The 18,687-nt window shown below is 57.8% G+C and overlaps 1 protein-coding gene across 2 annotated transcripts in view; it reads left to right on the top strand.

Annotated features, from left to right (window-relative positions):
• ELL (elongation factor for RNA polymerase II) overlaps positions 1-18,687 on the top strand; it is an 81,137-nt gene that overhangs the window by 59,357 nt on the left and 3,093 nt on the right. For both annotated transcript variants that reach the window (XM_082455451.1, XM_082455452.1), the window contains 6 exons: positions 1,964-2,238; positions 5,781-5,905; positions 11,349-11,445; positions 12,715-13,186; positions 17,170-17,236; positions 17,459-17,630. In XM_082455451.1, coding sequence (XP_082311577.1) covers positions 1,964-2,238; positions 5,781-5,905; positions 11,349-11,445; positions 12,715-13,186; positions 17,170-17,236; positions 17,459-17,630 — 1,208 coding nt within the window. The remainder of the gene's footprint in view (positions 1-1,963; positions 2,239-5,780; positions 5,906-11,348; positions 11,446-12,714; positions 13,187-17,169; positions 17,237-17,458; positions 17,631-18,687) is intronic.

The following is an 18,687-nucleotide window of genomic DNA, read 5'->3' as shown; positions in this document are numbered from 1 at the left end:
AACCCAAGATGGGCTAAGGGGCCTGAGAATTCCAGGCATTCTGAATCTCAGGGCTCCTCTCCCAGGCTGTCGCCTCAGGGACCTCTGCCCATCATGGAGACTCACCCTACATGAAGCCAGAGCTTCGGTCTGTCCTTCAGCTGCCACCCCTGCCCTCACCTGCCCAGATGTCTCCTTCCCAAGACCGACGTGGCTGGGGCAAGGTGCAGATGATGAGATGCACCCTATGGCGGGCGGCCTGCTGCTGTGTTGGGGCCAGCGAGGGACCGTAGGGTGGAGACCAGGAAGGAAACGCATTGATCCCTGTTCACTGGGAAGGCTCTGGCCCCTCAGCATCTGCTTGGAAACAATTTCAGTGAAGTCGAGACACTGACAACATTAAAAGTAGAGAGAAAAGTACTATCTATTTAGAAAGCTCCATCATCTTGCTGTAGTCTTCCTACCTCCTGGATGCAGATGGCGTTAAAGAGTCATTGGAATTTATTGCCGGGCAAGAAAGGCCTGAGAGAGGTGTGAAACGGCTTACAGCAAGGGAGAACCTTGATGGCTTTTGGGGTTTTTTTCTTCTTTAAGAAAAAGCAAGAGCGTTTCACATTGCTCCAAAGAGCATGCGATTTCCCTTGCTTGGCAGTGGGGTTGGCTCTGAATGAAACCCCAGATGGTGCAGGAATCCGTCCTGCCTGTCAGCGCTGGGCCCCAGTGGATGTAGCTGTGAGTGACCAGGGAGCCTGGGCCCTGGGCTGTAAGCTGCCCAAGAGGTGCCAGCCAGAATCTAAAAGGGCTTCAGAACCTGCTTTTGCCTCAAGATGCAAATGTGGACATTTGTACACATTTTAATAAAGTTTGGGTGGGTCTTTCAACCAAAAACTTGGTCCAAAATTCATCTTACGGTGTCATTTTGGGTACAGTGAAGGTTTTTGCAGTAGTTTACGTTCTGGTGGAAATGCTCGTGTCCTGGCCTCTTAAGCCACCGACATGCACGTCCTGGGTGTGTCAGGCCTCTCCCCCCACCCCGTGTCGGCCCGTCAGATGGGTCCTCTGGGGACGAAGTCTGGCCCTGAGGATTCTAAAAGCACTTCTTCCCTGTGTTCATTTGACAAATCAGATTTGAGGGATACATGCAAAAGGAAGTCGTCGTGGAGAGGTTTCTGGCCCAAGGATTCAAGATGTGCGCTGACTTTGCTCAGCAGTCCTCGTTCCTGCAGTGGCGGGGGCGCCGTCCAAGGTGGAGTTAATGACTTAGGAGTGGAAGCACCCTCCCTCGAGAGCAGTGCTGGAGGCTCCATGGAGGATCCCCTCGTACGTCTCTGTTTGCACCAAGAGGGTGGGGGATCGGCCTGCTGCCCCCGCGCCTCCGAGCACAGCCAGGTCTGCCCAGGGAGCACTTGCCAGGGCCACCGCTGGGGAGCTGCTCACACGCTGGGGTCTCCAGAGCAGCTGCCCGAGTGGCCCTGACGCCTTTATTTTCTTCTCCTTTTTCATAAAAGAGAATGGCGGATCCTATGGGACCAGTGTAGTGCTGTGAAGTTCAGGCTCTGGGTGCCTGCCTCTGGCAGTTCTGGGACTCCCTTGTTACCATCAGCCCCCTCTCCTCATATGGGTCAGGTGTTTCGGGTCCCCAGGATGTAGGCTGCCCATGATGAAGTCAGTTAAGGCTCTAAGCCCGCTTCTATTTCCTATAGCTCCCGCTTCTGAGACTGTGGGGCCCTGCAAGTGCCCACTGAGCTGTTTGTGGTCAGCAGGTGGCAGTCTCGGCCGCCCAAGGACCCCACTGAGCAGGTGGGGCTGGACGAGGCTTGAATTGCCTTCCTCTTGGGCTTAGTGAGAGCTTGGGGCTGTCGGCCATCGGCCATCCACGGGTGTCCACGAGCTCGCTCAGGAACTTGGCGTCGGCCCCAGGCAGTGGGATGCGGTGGCCACTCCCTCACCCCTTCCAATCCCTAATGCCTGTCTCTTATTGCAGGCAAAAAGGTTCAGTTTCGGAAACCGGCCCCGGGGGCAGTGGATGCTGTGCCCTCCCGGAAGCGGGCGACCCCCATCAACCTGGCAAGCGCCATCAAGAAGACCAGCGCTGGCAGCGTTAGCGGGGGCAGCGGGGTGTCTCAGAGGCCCTTCCGTGACCGGGTGCTGCACCTCCTGGCGCTGAGGCCCTACCGGAAGGCTGAGCTGCTGCTGAGGCTGCAGAAGGACGGCCTGGCCCAGGCGGACAAGGACGCACTGGACGGCCTCCTCCAGCAGGTGCGTGCTTGCCCTGGGCTGGCCTGGGTTGCGCATGTGACACTCACTGCCCAGGGCCCTCCTCCTTACCAGCTGCGGACACACAGGCAGTGGGCGTAGCACAGGGGATCCAAGACTTCAGCTGCACAAGGTTTTTAGAATTGAACGAAGCCTGAGGAACCCACAAGCATGAGTTAGCAAGAGCTCGGGCTTCACAGTCAGACAGCAAGGGCCTCCTTGTTGCTCATCAGTTGTGGCTGCAGGCAAGGGGCTTCATGTCCGGACCCTCAGGCTTCCATCTGCGGCTGGGGCATGACCACAGCACCTCTCTTGGGGTCAAGAGCTAAGCGGGGAGGAACGTGGTGCCCGCAGGTGGAGCCTGCTATTAAGCAGCCGGGGCTTTGGAGCAAGGGCGGTGGCCCCAGCACCTTCCTGAGGCCCTGCCCTAGCGGAGGCAACTCGAGGACCCCTGGGAAGGTGAGTGGCTCACTCCGGCTTCACCACGTCAGCTGGGCCATGTGGATACCACTTTGCCGTGAAGTGGGGATGGGCCACCTCAGAGCGCTGTGAGGATGGCACAGCCAGCAGCAGTCACACCAGCATCCTGAGGAGGAGGCGTGGCCCTGCCTCAGATACTCTGGGCACTTGGATGGTGCCTCCTGTAGCAGAAAGTACACGCTGTGACCATCAGTAGCTATGTCTGAGGATGAGTTTCAGATTTACCGAGTTCTTCAGCAGGCCTCCTGGCACTACTCTTCCCCGTCCCCAGTGCAGTCCAAGGCTGGTGTGACCACGCAGCACATTTGTTGGGAGGATGTCGGCATGGCTCTCGTCCCCCCGTGCTCTGGCTGGGGTCCCTGTGTTACCCATTACCCGCAGAGAGTTCAGGGCAAAGGGAACGGGTGAAGAGGGAAGAGAGACCTCTGTGACATTCCCCTGCATTCCGAGCACAGATTGAGGTCTGGGCAGGGGCTGGGCCCCATCCACAGAGCAGGTGAAGGGTGCCTCCCCCATCCTTCACCCGAGGAGAATCCTCTTGTGTCCTGAGGGCTGAGGTGCTCACCAGAGACTCACGTTACTGTCAGGAGCGCCCATGTCCACTCACTGGGTGCCTTTGTGCGGATTTGGCCTCCTGAGCCACTGTCCCCCACGTGGAGGTCATGCTGGCAAGGACTGAGTAGCACTGTTTCTCCCTGCAAGCTTAGGGGTTGGCTCGGGGCCTATTAGAAGATAGATGCATGGCTCTGTAGCTCAGAAGTTTTCTTTGGCAAAGGGGCTTGCCAAAGCACCCAGAAAGCTCCAGAACCAGGAACGACATTCCCAGGGCTCTCGTTTCCTTGGAAAGTCGCGTGCCGACCTTGCCCCTGGGAAATTGGGGGAAGTACATGGGAGGCCCTTTCCCTGGGCTGGGGGCCACCCAGAGCTGCCTCCTGCAGCATGGGGTGACCGCAGCAGGGCTGAAGGGAGCTAGACAGAGTTATCAGACATGAGCCAGGACTGGAGACAAGTGTGGCAGCCACGCCTGCCCCTGGATGTGCCCGTAGCTTGCATTGCCATCCAGCCGGGCCCTCAGCCCTTGGTGTAGCGTTCTTAGAAATGCCCTTGCTCCCGCTCTCTAATCTCGTTCTGTTTGTGCCCAGAATAAAAAAGCACAATGCAGAATGTGACCCTTAGCTGACCGAGCACTTGATTACACCTGAGATTTACCCACTGAGCAGCCCTCAGATGCGGCAGGGATGCCAGGCTTAGTTCTCTGGAGAGAGAGGGGTCTGGTGGTGCTGACTTAGGTCTGCCTGGGGCACTGCTCCATTTTTAACCCCTGTGACATTCTCATTGCTCCTGGTCCTTTCCTGGGACCAGAGAGGCACCGTACTGGGCTCCAGCTTCTCCAGTGGACTTGGGTTTGGCAGCTCCTAGGGGGTGGCCCAGCCAGTGTCTTGGGGTAGAGCCTCCTCCTCGTGCCCGCTCTGATTTCTCCTAAACTGTCCCATCTGCCTTGTGCTTCTGTGTTTACTACCCAACTTGTTCTCCGCCGCGGTGTGGGGGGCAGGAGGACCCCCGCCAGCTTGGGGATGGGAAGGTGTCAGGGGCTGTGCCTCACCCAGGATGCTCATTTTCCGCCCCCGCAAGTGACCAGAGACTCTGATGAACAGCACTAACAAAACCACACTGCTCCAAGGCGCCTTCTCTATTCCTTCTGTGAAAACATCCACAGAAAAGATTTAAGGCGTTCCATCTTCCTGGTGGGAGTGTTGACGGGTGGGTGGCTCTTCTGGAGAGCATTTTAGCAAAACCAAGAGCCATAAAAATGTTCAGAGCCTTTGACCCACTAATCCCACTTCCGGGAAGCTGGCTGAAGAAAACCATCACCAGCATGGAAAAACCTGCACAAGTGACATCTGTTTATGCTACAGAGAAACTGGAAACGGCGTCAGCATCCAACAAAGGAGAAACGTTTGAGTAGATCACAGTGTAGCCACTTGGTGGAATGTTACTCAACCATTAAAAAATGCTCCTTGTGGAAACTGCTGTGATGTGGAGAACGTGTAGTCTCAGTGATAGTGAAAAACAGCGTGCCAACCACACGGCTACACACGCGTGTTCTGGAGACCATGGTGCCCAAGCGAGACACTCAGGGAAGTGCCTGCTTCGGGTCAGGGGCCTGAATTCCATCAAGCATCTTACGGCAAACGTTTTAAATCCATCTTCGCAAAGAGTCTTGGAGACAAGCTCAGCTTTTGTTAACCAGCAGCAGCAGGGCTGGCTGGTTGCAGGGAAGGTGGGCCCAGCCTGTCCCCTGGAGGCACCCCTCACCCAGCACTCCAGTCTCGGCCGACTCTGCCACAGGAGCTCTGAATCCGAGAGCGGGTATCTTAGTCCATCGGGCTGCTGTAACAGAATACCATAGACTGGGTGGCTTATACATCACAGACATTTACTTCTCACAGCTTTGGAGTCTGGGAAGTCCAAGATCAAGGCGCCGGCAGACTGGGTGTCCGGTGAGGGCATGCGTCCTGGTTTATAGACAGCTGCCGCCTTACTGTCATCACAGGGTAGAAGGGGTGAGGGAGCTCTCTGGGTTCTGCTTTATAAAGACACTAACCCCATCATGGGGGCTCCACCCTCATGACCTAATCACCTCCCAAAGGCCCCACCTCCGAATACCATCACCTTAGATTAAGGGGGTTGAGATTTAACGTGGATTTTGGGAGGACAAAAATGGTTCAGTCCATAGCAGGGGGATGGGCTGGTGATGCAGTCTTGGGAGTATAGATGGCAGCCTCCCCTTTTTGGAGCCAACCTGGCCTCCAGCAGCTATAAGACATGTATCTGGACCTGCTGCCCTGACCCTTCTGCACCCCAAGGGTTGCTGCGCTGGCACGCAGGGGAGCTGTGGGGTGAGGTGTTGGCTCGGGGAGGGAGTGTGCTGTCCCCTTTCCCCTTTCATGTCTGTCTCCGCCTCTCCCTGCCCGCCCGCGCGCCCCCCCCCCCACCACAAATGCTTTCAGGAACATCTGTCTCTCTTGGGCTTCACACAAGGTGACACCAGCTCTGTCTTGCAGGTAGCCAACGTGAATGCGAAGGATGGCACGTGCACGCTGAAGGACTGTGTGTACAAGGATGTGCAGAAGGACTGGCCCGGCTACTCGGAGGGGGACCAAAAGTTGCTGAAGCGGATGCTCATCCGGTAACGCTGCCTCCCTACCCCTGAGCGAGTTCCCAGCCCCTGGACCTGGGGCAGATCTCATCCCAAGGATGCTGGAGGGGCCTCTTCTGGCCCCAAAGGCTGCAGGGCCTGCAAGCAGGATAGAGGGGTCTGTGGAGAGTGCCTGGGTGGCCCACCGTGTCCTCCTGTAGGGAAAAGGCCAGCCCTCACCGAGTGGGGTGGAGGGCGTGAGTCACCATCTTGAACACCAGAATGCTCGGACAGAAGGCCCCAGACCGTTCCTTCTGCCCCCTCTTTCCCTTCCTGTCAAGCTTGCTTGCAAAACCTGCACATCCCCACAGGCGTCTGCTGCAGGCCCTCTTTCTTATAAAGAACCTCTCAAGAACGAGAAGCAGAGAGAAACAAAACAAAACTCCCCACAGACATGATTAAGCAGCATTAATTAAATGCATCCCCTCTCTGGTTAATTGGGACCCAAAGTCAGGAGTGGCCACGGTAGCTCTAGGGAGAAGTGGGTAAGTAGGCCCCCGTCTGAGGCAAGCAATTAATGATTTCCTTCTCAATTGATGCCTGGCTCTGGAGCCCGGGCTGTGAAGTGAAGTGCTGTTCAGAACAGCCTGATATGCTAATTAGTCCTTAAGTGATTTCTCAGGGACTTGGAGCTATTTATGAAGGTTTTTTTGTTTGTTTGTTTTTTAAAGTTTAGCTGTTTAAAGCAGTAATTGCGTCTGGAAAGCAGAGCTGAGTCGGGGCCAGTCTAGGTGAACCCTGAGTTCCTCCTTGGTCCTGTGGGACACTCACCTGCTGTCCCGGGGTCACTGCTCTGGCTGTCTGGAGGTCTCTGGGTGCTCAGGGAGGCTGAGAGGAGACGGTCTCGGCAGAAGGTGCCCCCCGGCCCCCAGTGCCCTCTCTGGGGGTCCTTTGTTGCCCCAGCAAAGCACATCTTGGGTAGGCAGTCACCTCCTGCAGGTGTTCACATCTATCACGTTTTTTGGCAAAGGGTTGAAATAGTCACTTACACCCACCCTAGTGCTTTGAGGTGGCCAGGGGCACATGGGGGGCACCTTGAGGCTGCTTCCACTCTTCCTTCAGAGCCTCTCACTGGGTGCCTCTCGCTGATCTCAGACCCCAAGGGTCTTGGCCTCCCAGAGCTCCCGGGAAGGGGTGTGGCCGAGAGCAAGCAGCCTGTCTGTGTGTTGGTGGGTGTGGTTTGTAGGAAACAGCGCCTGGCTGAATCTTGAGGGGTGTTAGGTGGGAGGTTCCTAGGGATGCGGACTCTGGAGCTCAGTGTAATGCCAAGCTCATGCTTCCTCCCTTGTTTTCGCTCTGGGCTGTCTTGATGCTCTTCTCTCCGTCTGCGTGGGCCAGCTGGGAGAGCAGCCTTGCCGCCGGAAGCCTCTTGGGAAGCTGACAGCTCCTACTGCCCTTGGAAGCTTGAACTGATTGGCGTGCAGAGGTCAGGGTCAACATCCCTGATGCCCGCAGCCACACAGAAGGTTACTCCAGGCACCCCTCTGCACAACTTTTTTTTTTCTTGTTTAGGTTGCTCCCTCCCTGAAGAAAGCCCCAATTATTAGCAGGTCTTGATGCTGTGGTCTCACGGCAAGAAGGAAAAAAATAGGATCTTGGGGTGTTTCTGTTGTTACAGGCAGGGTGTGGGGACTTGTGTCACCCCAGGGGCTATAACACCTTTTCCTACAGCTTGTTCTAAACTCGTACCTGAGATAAACATGCTCATGCTTCCAGGGTCTGCCTGGGCCCCCGTGGCTTTGCTCTGCACGGACATGCGCTTCCAGCATCTCCGCTGTTTATTTGGATGCTTCCTCTGTGCTTTTAGTCCCCATGTGTGTAGCTGCTTGGGCCTGGCCTGTCCCAGGAGGAGTCTGTGGACGTCCCAGTGCAGGATGAGGCCTCAACTCCACCTGGCCCTGAGATCAGTCACCCCGACCTGCCCGTGTCCTGGCCTCACCTCCCCCAGGGCACAGCCTAGACAACCCGAGCCTCAGTCCGTCTCACACGCATCATGCTTTCCCTTGAGCTGGTAACCTGCTGGGCCGAGTTGTTACTTTCTCTGCTCAGCGTTCTGTGTCCTTCATGTCCAACCCCAAGCTCCCCGTGGTTGTCCCATGGCCTTTTATCACTTTCAGGGGATCAGGGGTTCCACCGGGAGCTGCCCCCAGCCCTTGCGGGTCCTTCTGTTCCTGGGTCTGTGATTCTGCCCTGGGGTTGAAGGGACGCAGCGCTTGGAGCATCTCTCAGAGGAGAGGGCTTTGGGAGGTCCATCTGTCATATCTTCACACCTGGGTGGCTGTCACACTGAATTGGCAGTTGGTGAAGTCTAGTCTTCCAGATTGGAAGGAACTTTCCCTCCATGTTGAAGACCCGGCCCCCGGAAAGCCGCGGAGGTTCCTTCCTGGCGCTGTGTGCATCTGCATGGTCACAGGATGGCCTGTCGGGTGCTCTGGGCCCGGCGCCCCAGCCCTTGCAGTCTGAAAACTTGCCTCATCCTTCTTCCTGTCCTGGGCGTGGTTGTGAGAGGCCTCACTGTCCTTCCTCGCCCTTCCTCTCATTCTGCCGTTGGGGGCTGTGCTCCTGCACCATTCGCCATTGTCTTCCCTGTTGTTTCTTTTCATTTCTTCTACTTTTGGAAGATTTCTTCAGCTTCTCCCTCTGTCTCTTTTTTTTGCCATTGTTGCTAGTTCCCAAGGTGCAGCTACCACTTCTCTCTAATTCCAAAGCAGTCACCCCAAAACGAAACCCCACGTTAACAGTCACTCCCCATTCCCCCTCTCCCAGCCTCTGGCGACCACTAATCTGCTTCTTGTCTTGATGGATTTGCCTGTTCTGGATATTTCATATAAATGGGATTATGTACTAAAGCCTTTTGTGTCTGGCTTCTTTCACTTGGATTAGGTTTTTGAGTTTCATCCACACTGTAGCATGTGTCAGAGCTTCACTCTTTTTTATGGCCAGGTAGTATTCTATTGTGTGTGGGTATTTTTTTAATTCATTTATATGTCCATGGACACTTGGATTGTTTCCACCTTTTCATGGTTATGAATAGTGCTGCCATGAGCATTCATGTACCAGGACACGAATATAGCTGACATAGATTTTCAGTTCTCTCAAATATACACTGAGGAGTGGAATTGCTGGGCCATATGGTAATCCTATGTTTAACTTTCTGAAGAACTGCCAGACTTTTTCTCAGTGGCCATGGCGTTTTACATTCCCACCAGCAGTACACAGTTCCAGTTTTTCTACATCCTCGCCAACACTTGTTATTTTCCATTTTTTTGATTCTAGCCATCCTAGCAGGTGTGAAGTGGTATCTTATCATGGTTTTGATTTGTGTTTCCCTGGATGAATAATGATGTTGAGCATCTCTTCATGTGCTTATTGGCCATTCGTATGTCTTCTTTGGAGAAACGTGTATTTAAGTTCTATGTCTTTCTAAGGCTATTAAGGATGGTGTTTTTCTCGTGGATTTAAAGTTTTCATCCCCTTACAGAGTCTCTCTTTCTTCTCAAATGCATTTTCCTGTCTGTTTTGGGGTCTGACATTTGTTGCCTGGAAGCCCGGGTGCAGCCTCTTCAGGACTTTCCCATAGGCAACTCAGCCTCCTCAGGAGCACTGCTGAGGCGTTTCTGAATCCCCAACAGGCCCCTCTGTTTCCTCTTCTCCCGAGGCCACATCTCTCTCCATCCTGTGTGGCCCGAGCATCCTGGAGGAGGCCTGGGCTCCTTCACTCCTGAACGTGCTGTGGGCTCCCCTGCTGCCCCACAGCAGGCCGGGACCCAGAGCAGGGCTCTGGGGGGACAGCCTGGCAGGGGCCCCTCTGCTGAGGTTTCTGAGGCACCCACCCTGGGCCCGTGGGGTTCTGTGGCCTGGGACTCCGTTTTCTTGGATCCTATAGGACAGTCACCACTTGTACTTCTGCATTGAATATCATTGCTCATTTCTCTCTCTTTTTTTTTTTTTTAATAAATGTATTTTATTTATTTTTGGTTGCGTTGGGTCTTTGTTGCTGCGCGCGGGCTTTCTCTAGTTGTGGCGAGTGGGGGCTGCTCTTTGTCGCGGTGCGTGGGCTTCTCACCGCGGTGGCTTCTCTTGTTGTGGAGCACAGGCTCTAGACATGTGGGCTTCAGTAGTTGTGGCAGGCGGGCTCAGTAGTTGTGGTGCACGGGCTTAGTTGCTCTGCGGCATGTGGGATCCTCCCGGACCAGGGCTTGAACCCATGTCCCCTGCATTGGCAGGCGGATTCTTAACCACTGCGCCAACAGGGAAGCCCCCTCATTGCTCTCTCTTTCCCTTTCTCTTTTATGCCTTTTTAGTGGGGGCTTGAAAGAGAGTGGATGTAAATACCTGGTTCTCTGTCTTTAACCGAAAGCTCTGGTTGCTTTCATGTGGCTGGAGCAGCAGACTTGCCCTGGCTGCCCTCAGCCTCGTGGATTGTGTTGCCCCAAGTGCCTGCACGTTTCGTGCCCTTTTCTTGTGGCTCTGCTTGCATTTCAGGCCACCGTGGAGGGGACAGCAGCAGTTGTCTAGAGTGTGGCTGTTGGTCAGGGGCTGGGCTCTGTTTGTCACTGGTTAGAGCAGCGCAGACATGGCCCTGGACCTCAGCTCAGCTTCCCTGCAGGGCGTGGAGGGCCCTCAGCACCACTCCCAGCACCGGGCCAGCTGCCTGGGCTCCCACGAAACGCACAGTCTCTGGGAGTGCAAGAGGCTAAGCGGAGACCCCCTCCCCACAGCCGAGCCGGGGTGACTGTCGGGGCCTCCATTTGTGTGTCAAGCACTGGGGTGTTTCTTCTCTCTTCCCTGGCTACATTGTTGTGCCCGCGTCCCGCTGGACTGGTGGCCACCCCTGCCATCCCTGGAGGTGCTGTGGCCTGGGCTCCCAGGACGATGGGAGCTGAATCTGGGAGGCCGTCCCACCACAGACCAGGGCATCTCAGTCCTCTTCTGTGTTGTCTGTTTCTGCAGTGAGTGTTGTTTATTAGGATGACAGTTGTTTTTAAAAGTGAGGACCAGCACCCCAGTGACAGCAGCTCCCCTGGGGACACAGCATGGATCTTGAGTGTCTGGTCAGTTTTATATGGGTCCTTGGTCTCCATGGTAATGGGAGTCTAGATGAGTGGGTGGTCATCTGACCCTTCTCTGGGCGCAGAACACCCAATGGGACAGTCCTCCTGGCAGTGAGGCTGAGACCTTGGCCACAGGGCAGCTGTGGATAAACCCAGGGCGGAATGTGCTCAGGCTGCTCTCTGCCTGCCGGGCCCTGGTGTACCCATCACACTCAGCCCTGCTCTGGTTCTGCTCTGGTTCTGCTCTGGAGTCAGGCCCTCCCCAAATCACTGGGCGTGAGTGGGACAGCGTGGTGTCAGTGCAGAGACAGGGGGGCGTGTGTGTGCCCCACGGGGCACTGCTGAGGATCCCTCCAACCCACCCTGCCTCCCCTTTGCAGGAAGCTGTGCCAGCCACAGAGCACAGGCGGCCTCCCTGGGGACCTTGCGGCCAACAGTCCTCCAGGCGAGCATGGGAGCTCGGCCTCTCCCCCTCAGGTAGGAGCGTGGTGGGGAGGGAGGGTGGGTCTCACCGGAGCCAGGGGACCTGACCTGACCTTGGTTCTTAGGGAGCCTGTTGGGCCTCTGGCTCAGGGCTGGCAAGCTTTCTTGAATGAGTGAGCAGCTGGCTGGGGGTTGGGTGTCCTGGGCCTGGGACTTGGATGTGGTTCCTTGGTTTACCTGTGGGTATGTAGCCGAGGGAGGGCAGGCTGCTGAACCACACTGAGCCTCCTGCTTTCTCTGTATGGTGGGCGCTCCTGCCTCCCAGGGCTGTTGGAAAATCAAGCGTATGGCTGCAGCCCAGCCAGGGCCCAGTGGGGTCCTATGAGCAGTGGCCACTGCCATGTTAGTCAGTAGTCGGGAAGGGCATTTGTGAGGGGGGAGCCTTGCTGTTGGGGGCTTGATCTTCAGCAATACCTGTCTCACCGTTGCTTGAGCTGTTTGGTGAAAGCTCTCCCCACCCACCTGCATGCTCTGATTTATGAGTCCCACGTCTCTATCCCTTGCTTGGCCAGCCCCTCTTCTCCCTCTTCTCCCTCTTCTTCGTCTTCTCCCTCTTCTCCCTCTTCTCCCTCTTCCTCCTCTGCCCTGGAGGCACCCAGCCTAGGCCCATGACCCTAAAGCCTCCCTGTGGCTGTAGGGCCGTTGTGGAGGACAGAGGGCCTCATTTCACTTGTGTCCCCACTGCTTCCCTCTGATCCTGGGTTGCCTATCTGCCATCTTTCACCCTACAGCTGCTTCCCTGGGCCTGGGCCACCTGGTCTGATCCTGGCTCCATTCCTGTGGTCTGGCCTTGCCTCACAGGCCTCAGTATTCTTGTCTGTGAAATGGGGATGAAGCCTGCACCATGTCATAGGGTTGCCATGGGGATCCAAGTAATCAGGGGCCTGGAGGTGTTGGTCCTGGCCTGTGGGGCTGCCCTGTGTCACTCAGATTTGGCTCTGTCACTCTTCCCATCGTCCAGGGAAGATGCTGAGCACAGTGATGTTTTAGACCAGTTCCCAGAGGTGGCCCTTATGGGCTGCAGCCAGGTCCACTAATGACCCAGCGCCCTTCCTCTGCTCTGGTGGCCTCTGGGCAAGCAGCCCCTGCTGAGCTCTGGGCATCCTGGGCCTGGCTAGTGTTCGCGCGCCCCCATGTGGTCAGCGCGGGCCTTGCGTGTGGGCACTGGGTTTCCTCAGGGCCTGCGGTGCCCAGCCTCTCCCCAGGGAACACAGTAACTCTAGGCACAGGCTCCCCTCTGAAATTGTCTCCTTTCCTTCCCAGAAACGGCCACAGCCTCCTGATTTCATCGACCCTCTGGCCAACAAGAAACCCAGGATATCGCACTTCACCCAGAGAGCTCAGCCTGCAGTCAACGGGAAACTGAGTGTGCCCCACGGCCGTGAGGCCCTGCTTCCCACCCCGGGCCCACTGGCTGGTACAGACGCCCACCTGCCCCTGCGGCTGGAGCCACCACGGGCCCACGACCCCCTGGCCGATGTCAGCAACGACCTGGGCCACAGCGGCCGGGATTGCGAGCGTGGGGAAGTGGCCGCCCCAGCACCTGAGTGCCTCAGCCTGCCCCTGCTGACGGACTGTGCCCAGCCCAGCAGGCCCCATGGCAGCTCCTTGCACGGCAAGTCCAAGAAGAAATCCAAGAAGCACAAAGACAAGGAGAGGGCGGCTGAGGACAGGCACCGGCCCCGGCCGCCAGACCAGATGCCGGGGCCCCTTGGAGCCCCACCAGTTGCCCCGGGTAAGTGCCAAGAGGCAGGCCTAGGGGCAGGGGCTCTGCAGGAGGGTGTCGCCAGGAGCCTGAGCGCCGGCCCCACGCCCACCACCCTCACTCCACAGAGTGCCGAGAGGGCTGCCTACGAGCCGCCACTTCAGCTCAGCCTGCACATTAGGCCTCTTTGCCTCCTGTGTCCTCGCATCGGCTCGTCTCTGACTGCCCTGGCAGTGTTGTTCTGAGAGCCTCTTGCAGTCCTGTGTGTGCCAGGCCAGCTCTGGGGGCCAGGGGCTTGGAGCCTGACGGAGCTGAGGCTCACGGGAGGAGACATCACACAGGGAGAGCAACAGTTCCAGGGCCCAGCTCTGGCTGCAGGGAGGTCCCAGACAGAGAGAACAGGGTGGGGTTGGGGCTCAGGGAAGGCAGTGGGGGGCAGGGCCTGGTGGAGAGGGAGGTGGGCAGCCCCTGGATCACCAGGGACCTGGTGTGGCCTGCTAGGCGAACATTTCAGCCTGTGGAGAAAGGTTTGGGAGGTGGGCCCAGAAGGAGGTGGGAGACCGTCCATAGAACAACAGACGGTAAGAGCCGGAACACGGTCTTGCAGTTGCAGCCTATGGGGAAGCTGGCAGTTGAGAGACCCTCAGCAGGATGAGGGGTGCAAGGCTGGCCAGGGCCATGTGCTGAGCAGGGAAACCTTCTCAGGCCCGGGGCACTGGGGAGGCGCATGGATGGGCTAGGATGGCGGTGGGGCTGGGGTCATCTCCCCCAGAGCCTCCCCCGCCTCCAGTTATAGCCCTAGGCACCTGAGCCGAGCACCCCTTGTGGCTGCTGTCAACCCCAAGAATAATTCAGGAGGCTGCAAATAAGAAAATCGTGTATTTGAGGTCTTAAGAATTACAGTTCCGGAGACATAGATTCAGGTGAGCGCGAAAGAGTGTTCTGAGGAGGAGAAAGAGTCGGGCTTATAAAGACAAAAAGCCACGAGTTTGTTAAAGGTTGCCTGGTGAGGATGGTTTAACTCTGATGCAAGTCAGAAAATATTTGTTTTAGGTTAGGGGTCCAGTAAGTAGACAGAGTGTCGCGAGTGTTTTTAGGGTAGGGGGTCTGATGAGTAGATAGGCTGTCACAAGTTTCTGGCAGATGACTTCATCGGGTCAGAAGGTCAGATTCCATCTAGGCTGAGACGTGCACAAGTCACACTTCCTTAATGGCCTCTTGGTTCCATTTTTAGAGAGCTCTCTTAGCAATACTGACTCCATTGTGAATTTCCTTTCATGTAATTTAACCTTATCAGCATGTCGTGGCAACAGAGGCTCAGTCCTGTGGGCCACGTCACCTGCTGCAGCTTTCTGATTATTTCCTCAGGAGGGTCCCCAGCAGGGGGCATTCTTGGATCGGGTGGAGCCACTTCTCCTTAAGGCTTTTAAATTTGTCCTCACCTATCCTTCAGGTGGTGCCAGCCCCTCCCTCTGTGGCTGGAGGGCAGGTCCTGGAAGAGCAGGGTTGGTCCGCTGAAGACGGACACTGCAGTTCCGTCAGTCCCCTGGTATTCCTCAACCCTGTTGCGCGCTAGGCTTCCTAGCACCTGTGGGTGGGCCGCAGGGGAGAAGGCGCCCGGTTCCCTGAGCACGCGCCATCTGATTCGGCTCCTCAGGGGGACAGGCCCTGAGCAGCCGGGCAGCGCATTCTGTCCCAGATGGCGGAAGCGGATGCCGTGTGCTTCTGGCAGGGCCCTGGGCAGGAGGACTGTGGGGCTGGGCATCAGATGGGGCCAGGAAGATGCTGCCCAGGCCGGCCCACACGCAGGGCTCAGATGGCTTTGGGTTCTGCCCGGTGTGCGTCAGCTCCAGGCAGCTCCTCCCCAAGCCGAGGTGAGAAAGTGACGTTTGGGATCAGGCAACCCAGGGAGTAGAGGCCCCAAGGAAAAGGAAAAGGGTAACTGAGGCACCAGAAGCTGGGTCTGGCGCCAAGTGATCCACCTTAAGCGGTCTCTCAGGCAGCTCAAATGATAATGATAATAGGTGGGTGCAAAGCCCCCCCCAAGCTCCCAACACACACACACACACACCACACTCACACGACACACACACACACCACACACCACACACACCCCTGCTGTAACATCTGTTGTGACTCCTTCCTGGGTTGGGGGCATGTGCAGGCGGGAGCTACCCACCCACCGTTAACAATAGCATTGTTCTCTGAATGCTCCCCCAGCCTTGCTGGAGAGGGCTCCAGGTCAGCCCCTGAGGAAGCTTCCTCACCCTTATGTCCTGTGGGGCAGAGGGATGGGCATCTGTTTAGCCCACCCTTCTGCGTGACACTGTTGCCCTAGTCTGGCCCTGCTGTCCCAGCCCTGCCCTGTGATCGCCTCTGACCCTGACAGGTGTGGCGGCCTCCACCTGTCAGGCAGGTGGTTCAGTTCAGCCTCCCTGTGGCCCCCACTCTCGAGGCCCCCCCTGGCCATCTTCATCCCCCTATGCCGCAGGCCCACTCCTGGGTCCTATGCCCACCCTCGTGCCTGCCCCCGACTCTTGCTCAGGCTGTGGATCCCTCCTGTGGCCAGAGGGTGCCTTCCTGGGCAGGCTGGCATGCTGGGTGGAGGGCTTGGGCTCAGCCAGGCCAAGCTCAGGCCCACTGACCCCTGTGTGGAAACGGGGGCACCCTCTCTCATTGGCACCCAGACCTGGGTCCTGCAGGGTGAACTCGCAGACATGTCCCTGCACCCCCTGCCCTGGGGAGGCACAGGAGAAGCTAGTGGAGGGGACACATGGGTGTGGGAACCAGCTCGGCTGGTTCAGGGGCAGCCAAGTGACAGCCTCACGCAGCCAGTGCCGGAGCAGGAGTGGGGACCACAAAGGTTTGCCACAGGCTGGACCCCAACGGTGTCTTGGGTGCCAGGTCAGTCTGACCCTAAGCCTCAAGGCGGAACACCCCAGGAGGCCTGTCTTGTGTGGGATGTGGGTGGTGGGAGTGTAGACTAAACCCTCATGTATGTGCCTGTTGGGCTGCATTCTGGGGGGGCCACAGCGTCTTCAAAGATGACAGCCGGGTGGGGGTGGGCTCCATCCATTGGTGGGAATTGCACCTCGTGCTGGAGTATAAAACCACAGAAGGGCTCAGCAAACTGCTGATCCACTGGGTGGGCTGCTTTCCTCTGAGAGAGGCACAAAAATAAGCACTCAGGGTATGCTTCAAAGCGATAAAATTGCTTCTAAGTTAGGGGGAGGGGGAGGCCAGCTGGAAGAATTTCCCAGGGGAAAAGGACCGGACTGTAGCTTTGGTTGACTGCAGCCCAGGCAGGCCTCGAGCCCTGTGGACAGTCTTGTGTCACAGTCCCTGGCCTCTCAAGCCACCAGCCCAGCCCTGTTCCGGGGCTGCCCCTCTGATCCTGCAGTCCCATCTCTGGTGTGGAGAACAGGAGGATGGGGAGGGGGGGTGGCTCAGACCAGGGACCGGAGCCTGCAGCGCCTGCGACTCCATCCACAGGGAGAGGCGTGGACAGGAGCCAGGGCTTTCCCTGCTGGCTGTCTATCTTTGTCCTGTAGGGCCGGAGACCGGGATACCCCCGGGACTCGATTATCCAGGGGTCACCGGTTTTCAGCTTAGTGATCTTTTACATGAGGTCAGTGGAGGCGGCACAGGCTCTGGACGAGTTGCCCAGGCTTTGCCCTGCAATGAATCCGTCCTTTGGGGTGCTTGCTGAAAACGTACCCATGATGCCATCTCTGCACGGCTGTGCTTTGGGGACACACACCATGCTGCCTCGCCACTTCTCCCATGGGCCGAGGGCACTCCTGGCTCCAGCTGGACCCCTGAGGTAGCCAGACAGCACTTGCCCAGTGCTCATGCCTCCTTTGCGGGTCCTGGCTCCCGCTACGTGGCCTCAGCAATCCTCTCCACGCAGCGTCCCCTCCAGGGCCTTCAGACAACAAGGCATCAACCTTTTGAGGATCTCACCGTGGACACACGAGCTGTGGACTCAGGAATTATGCGTTTGCTCTTTGTAGGTTTAAATGGGACCTGCAGCAGCTCAAGTGTTCCCACGTCGACCTCGGAGACGCCCGACTACTTGCTGTGAGTACTTCCCTTGCCGGCTGCGCCTCTCCCCTCCCGGCCCCTGCCCTGCAGGTTAGCAGAGGCAGAGCTGACCCCAGGCCATGTATGTGAATTCCTGGCCCAGTCCGCTCGAGGTCAGGGCTGCTTCCTGGGTGGGAGTGGCCGCAAGGCTGTGGGCACTTCCAGGCTCTCTCCTGCCGCCCCCTGAGCCCCTCCTACCCCTCTCTCTGGTCTCCCCAGAAAATACGCCACTATCTCCTCCTCGGAGCAGCGCCAGAGCTACAAAAACGACTTCAATGCTGAGTATAGCGAGTACCGAGACCTGCACGCCCGCATCGAGCAGATCACACGGCGCTTCACGCAGCTCGATGCCCAGCTCCGGCAGCTCTCCCAGGGCTCCGAGGAGTACGAGGTAGAGCCCTGCCTACACACATCCAACGGCTCTGCCCGGTGCTGGCATCCTTGGGCATGTTCCCTTGTATTCTGGGCTGAGGTCCCTGCTCGCCCCTCTTTCCCACTCCCCAAGTGGTTTAGGCCTGTCCCTGGAGCTCAACGTCCTCAGCAGTGGGGCCGGTTGTGACTGACTCCACAGGTGGGAGATGACCCACGGGGGCGGGGGCGGGGGCGGGGGCGGTGTTCCGAGCAGTGGAGACAGCGGGGAGCAGCGGGCTAGGGTGCCTGTGTCTCCACCTCTGAGAGCGTCTGGGGTCCTCTCTGCAGCCCACTACCCACATCACACGAGAATTCTCAGTCCCCCAGCCAGGAGGGGCTGGGCCAGGCCACACCCCACGGCCCATCAGAGCTGTCACAGACATGGTGGGAGGGGATGGAGGGTCCTTGGGGTCCCCCCACCACAACCCTCTTCCTCTGGCCAAGGGCACCTGGGTTCCCCAAGCCATCCCATGTGGGAGCTCACTGCAGGGGGCTTGGTCACCAGCCCTGGGACACCACCCCTCCCCCTTGTGCCACCTTTCAGAGCTGGTTACCTGACTGCAGGGCCAGCCCTGATTAATCATGGTGTTGGGGTCCATCTCCCCTGGTGGAGGCCACTTTGGTTTCCAGAGGAGATGACTTGTGATTGGGGCAGAGCAATGGGGCCTCTGAGGGTCTAGGACAGAAAATCCCCAGGGTATCCCCGTCCTCTCTCCTCCCTGCATGCCCCACAGGGACACTCCCCAGGTGGTCAGGGGGCCTCTGTGCTTGGCCTTGAACGGTGCACCGGCCAGCTGGGTGTGAGGGAAGGAGGCCGTCCCATCTGCTCTTTGCCTCCTCCCGCGGCTCTGGCCAGCCTGCCCCTCCTACCGCGTGGCCTCGTGCTTGTCCCTGAGGCTGGGCCCCTGCCCCTCGCTCCCCTGGCCCAGCTTCCTCCCCCACCTCCTGCCCTGCTCATCCCCCAGCCTGCCCCCTGCCCCTCCTCTGTGCTCCCTCACGCCATCACGCCATGCTGAGGCCATTGTCCCCCAGCATGC

The sequence above is a fragment of the Balaenoptera physalus genome (assembly GCF_965194825.1).
Source record: "Balaenoptera physalus genome assembly, chromosome: 3".
In the NCBI taxonomy this organism is placed as follows: domain Eukaryota; kingdom Metazoa; phylum Chordata; class Mammalia; order Artiodactyla; family Balaenopteridae; genus Balaenoptera; species Balaenoptera physalus.
The sequence above is the reverse complement of the archived record's forward strand: the minus strand, read 5'-3'. Positions and strand labels throughout refer to the sequence as shown.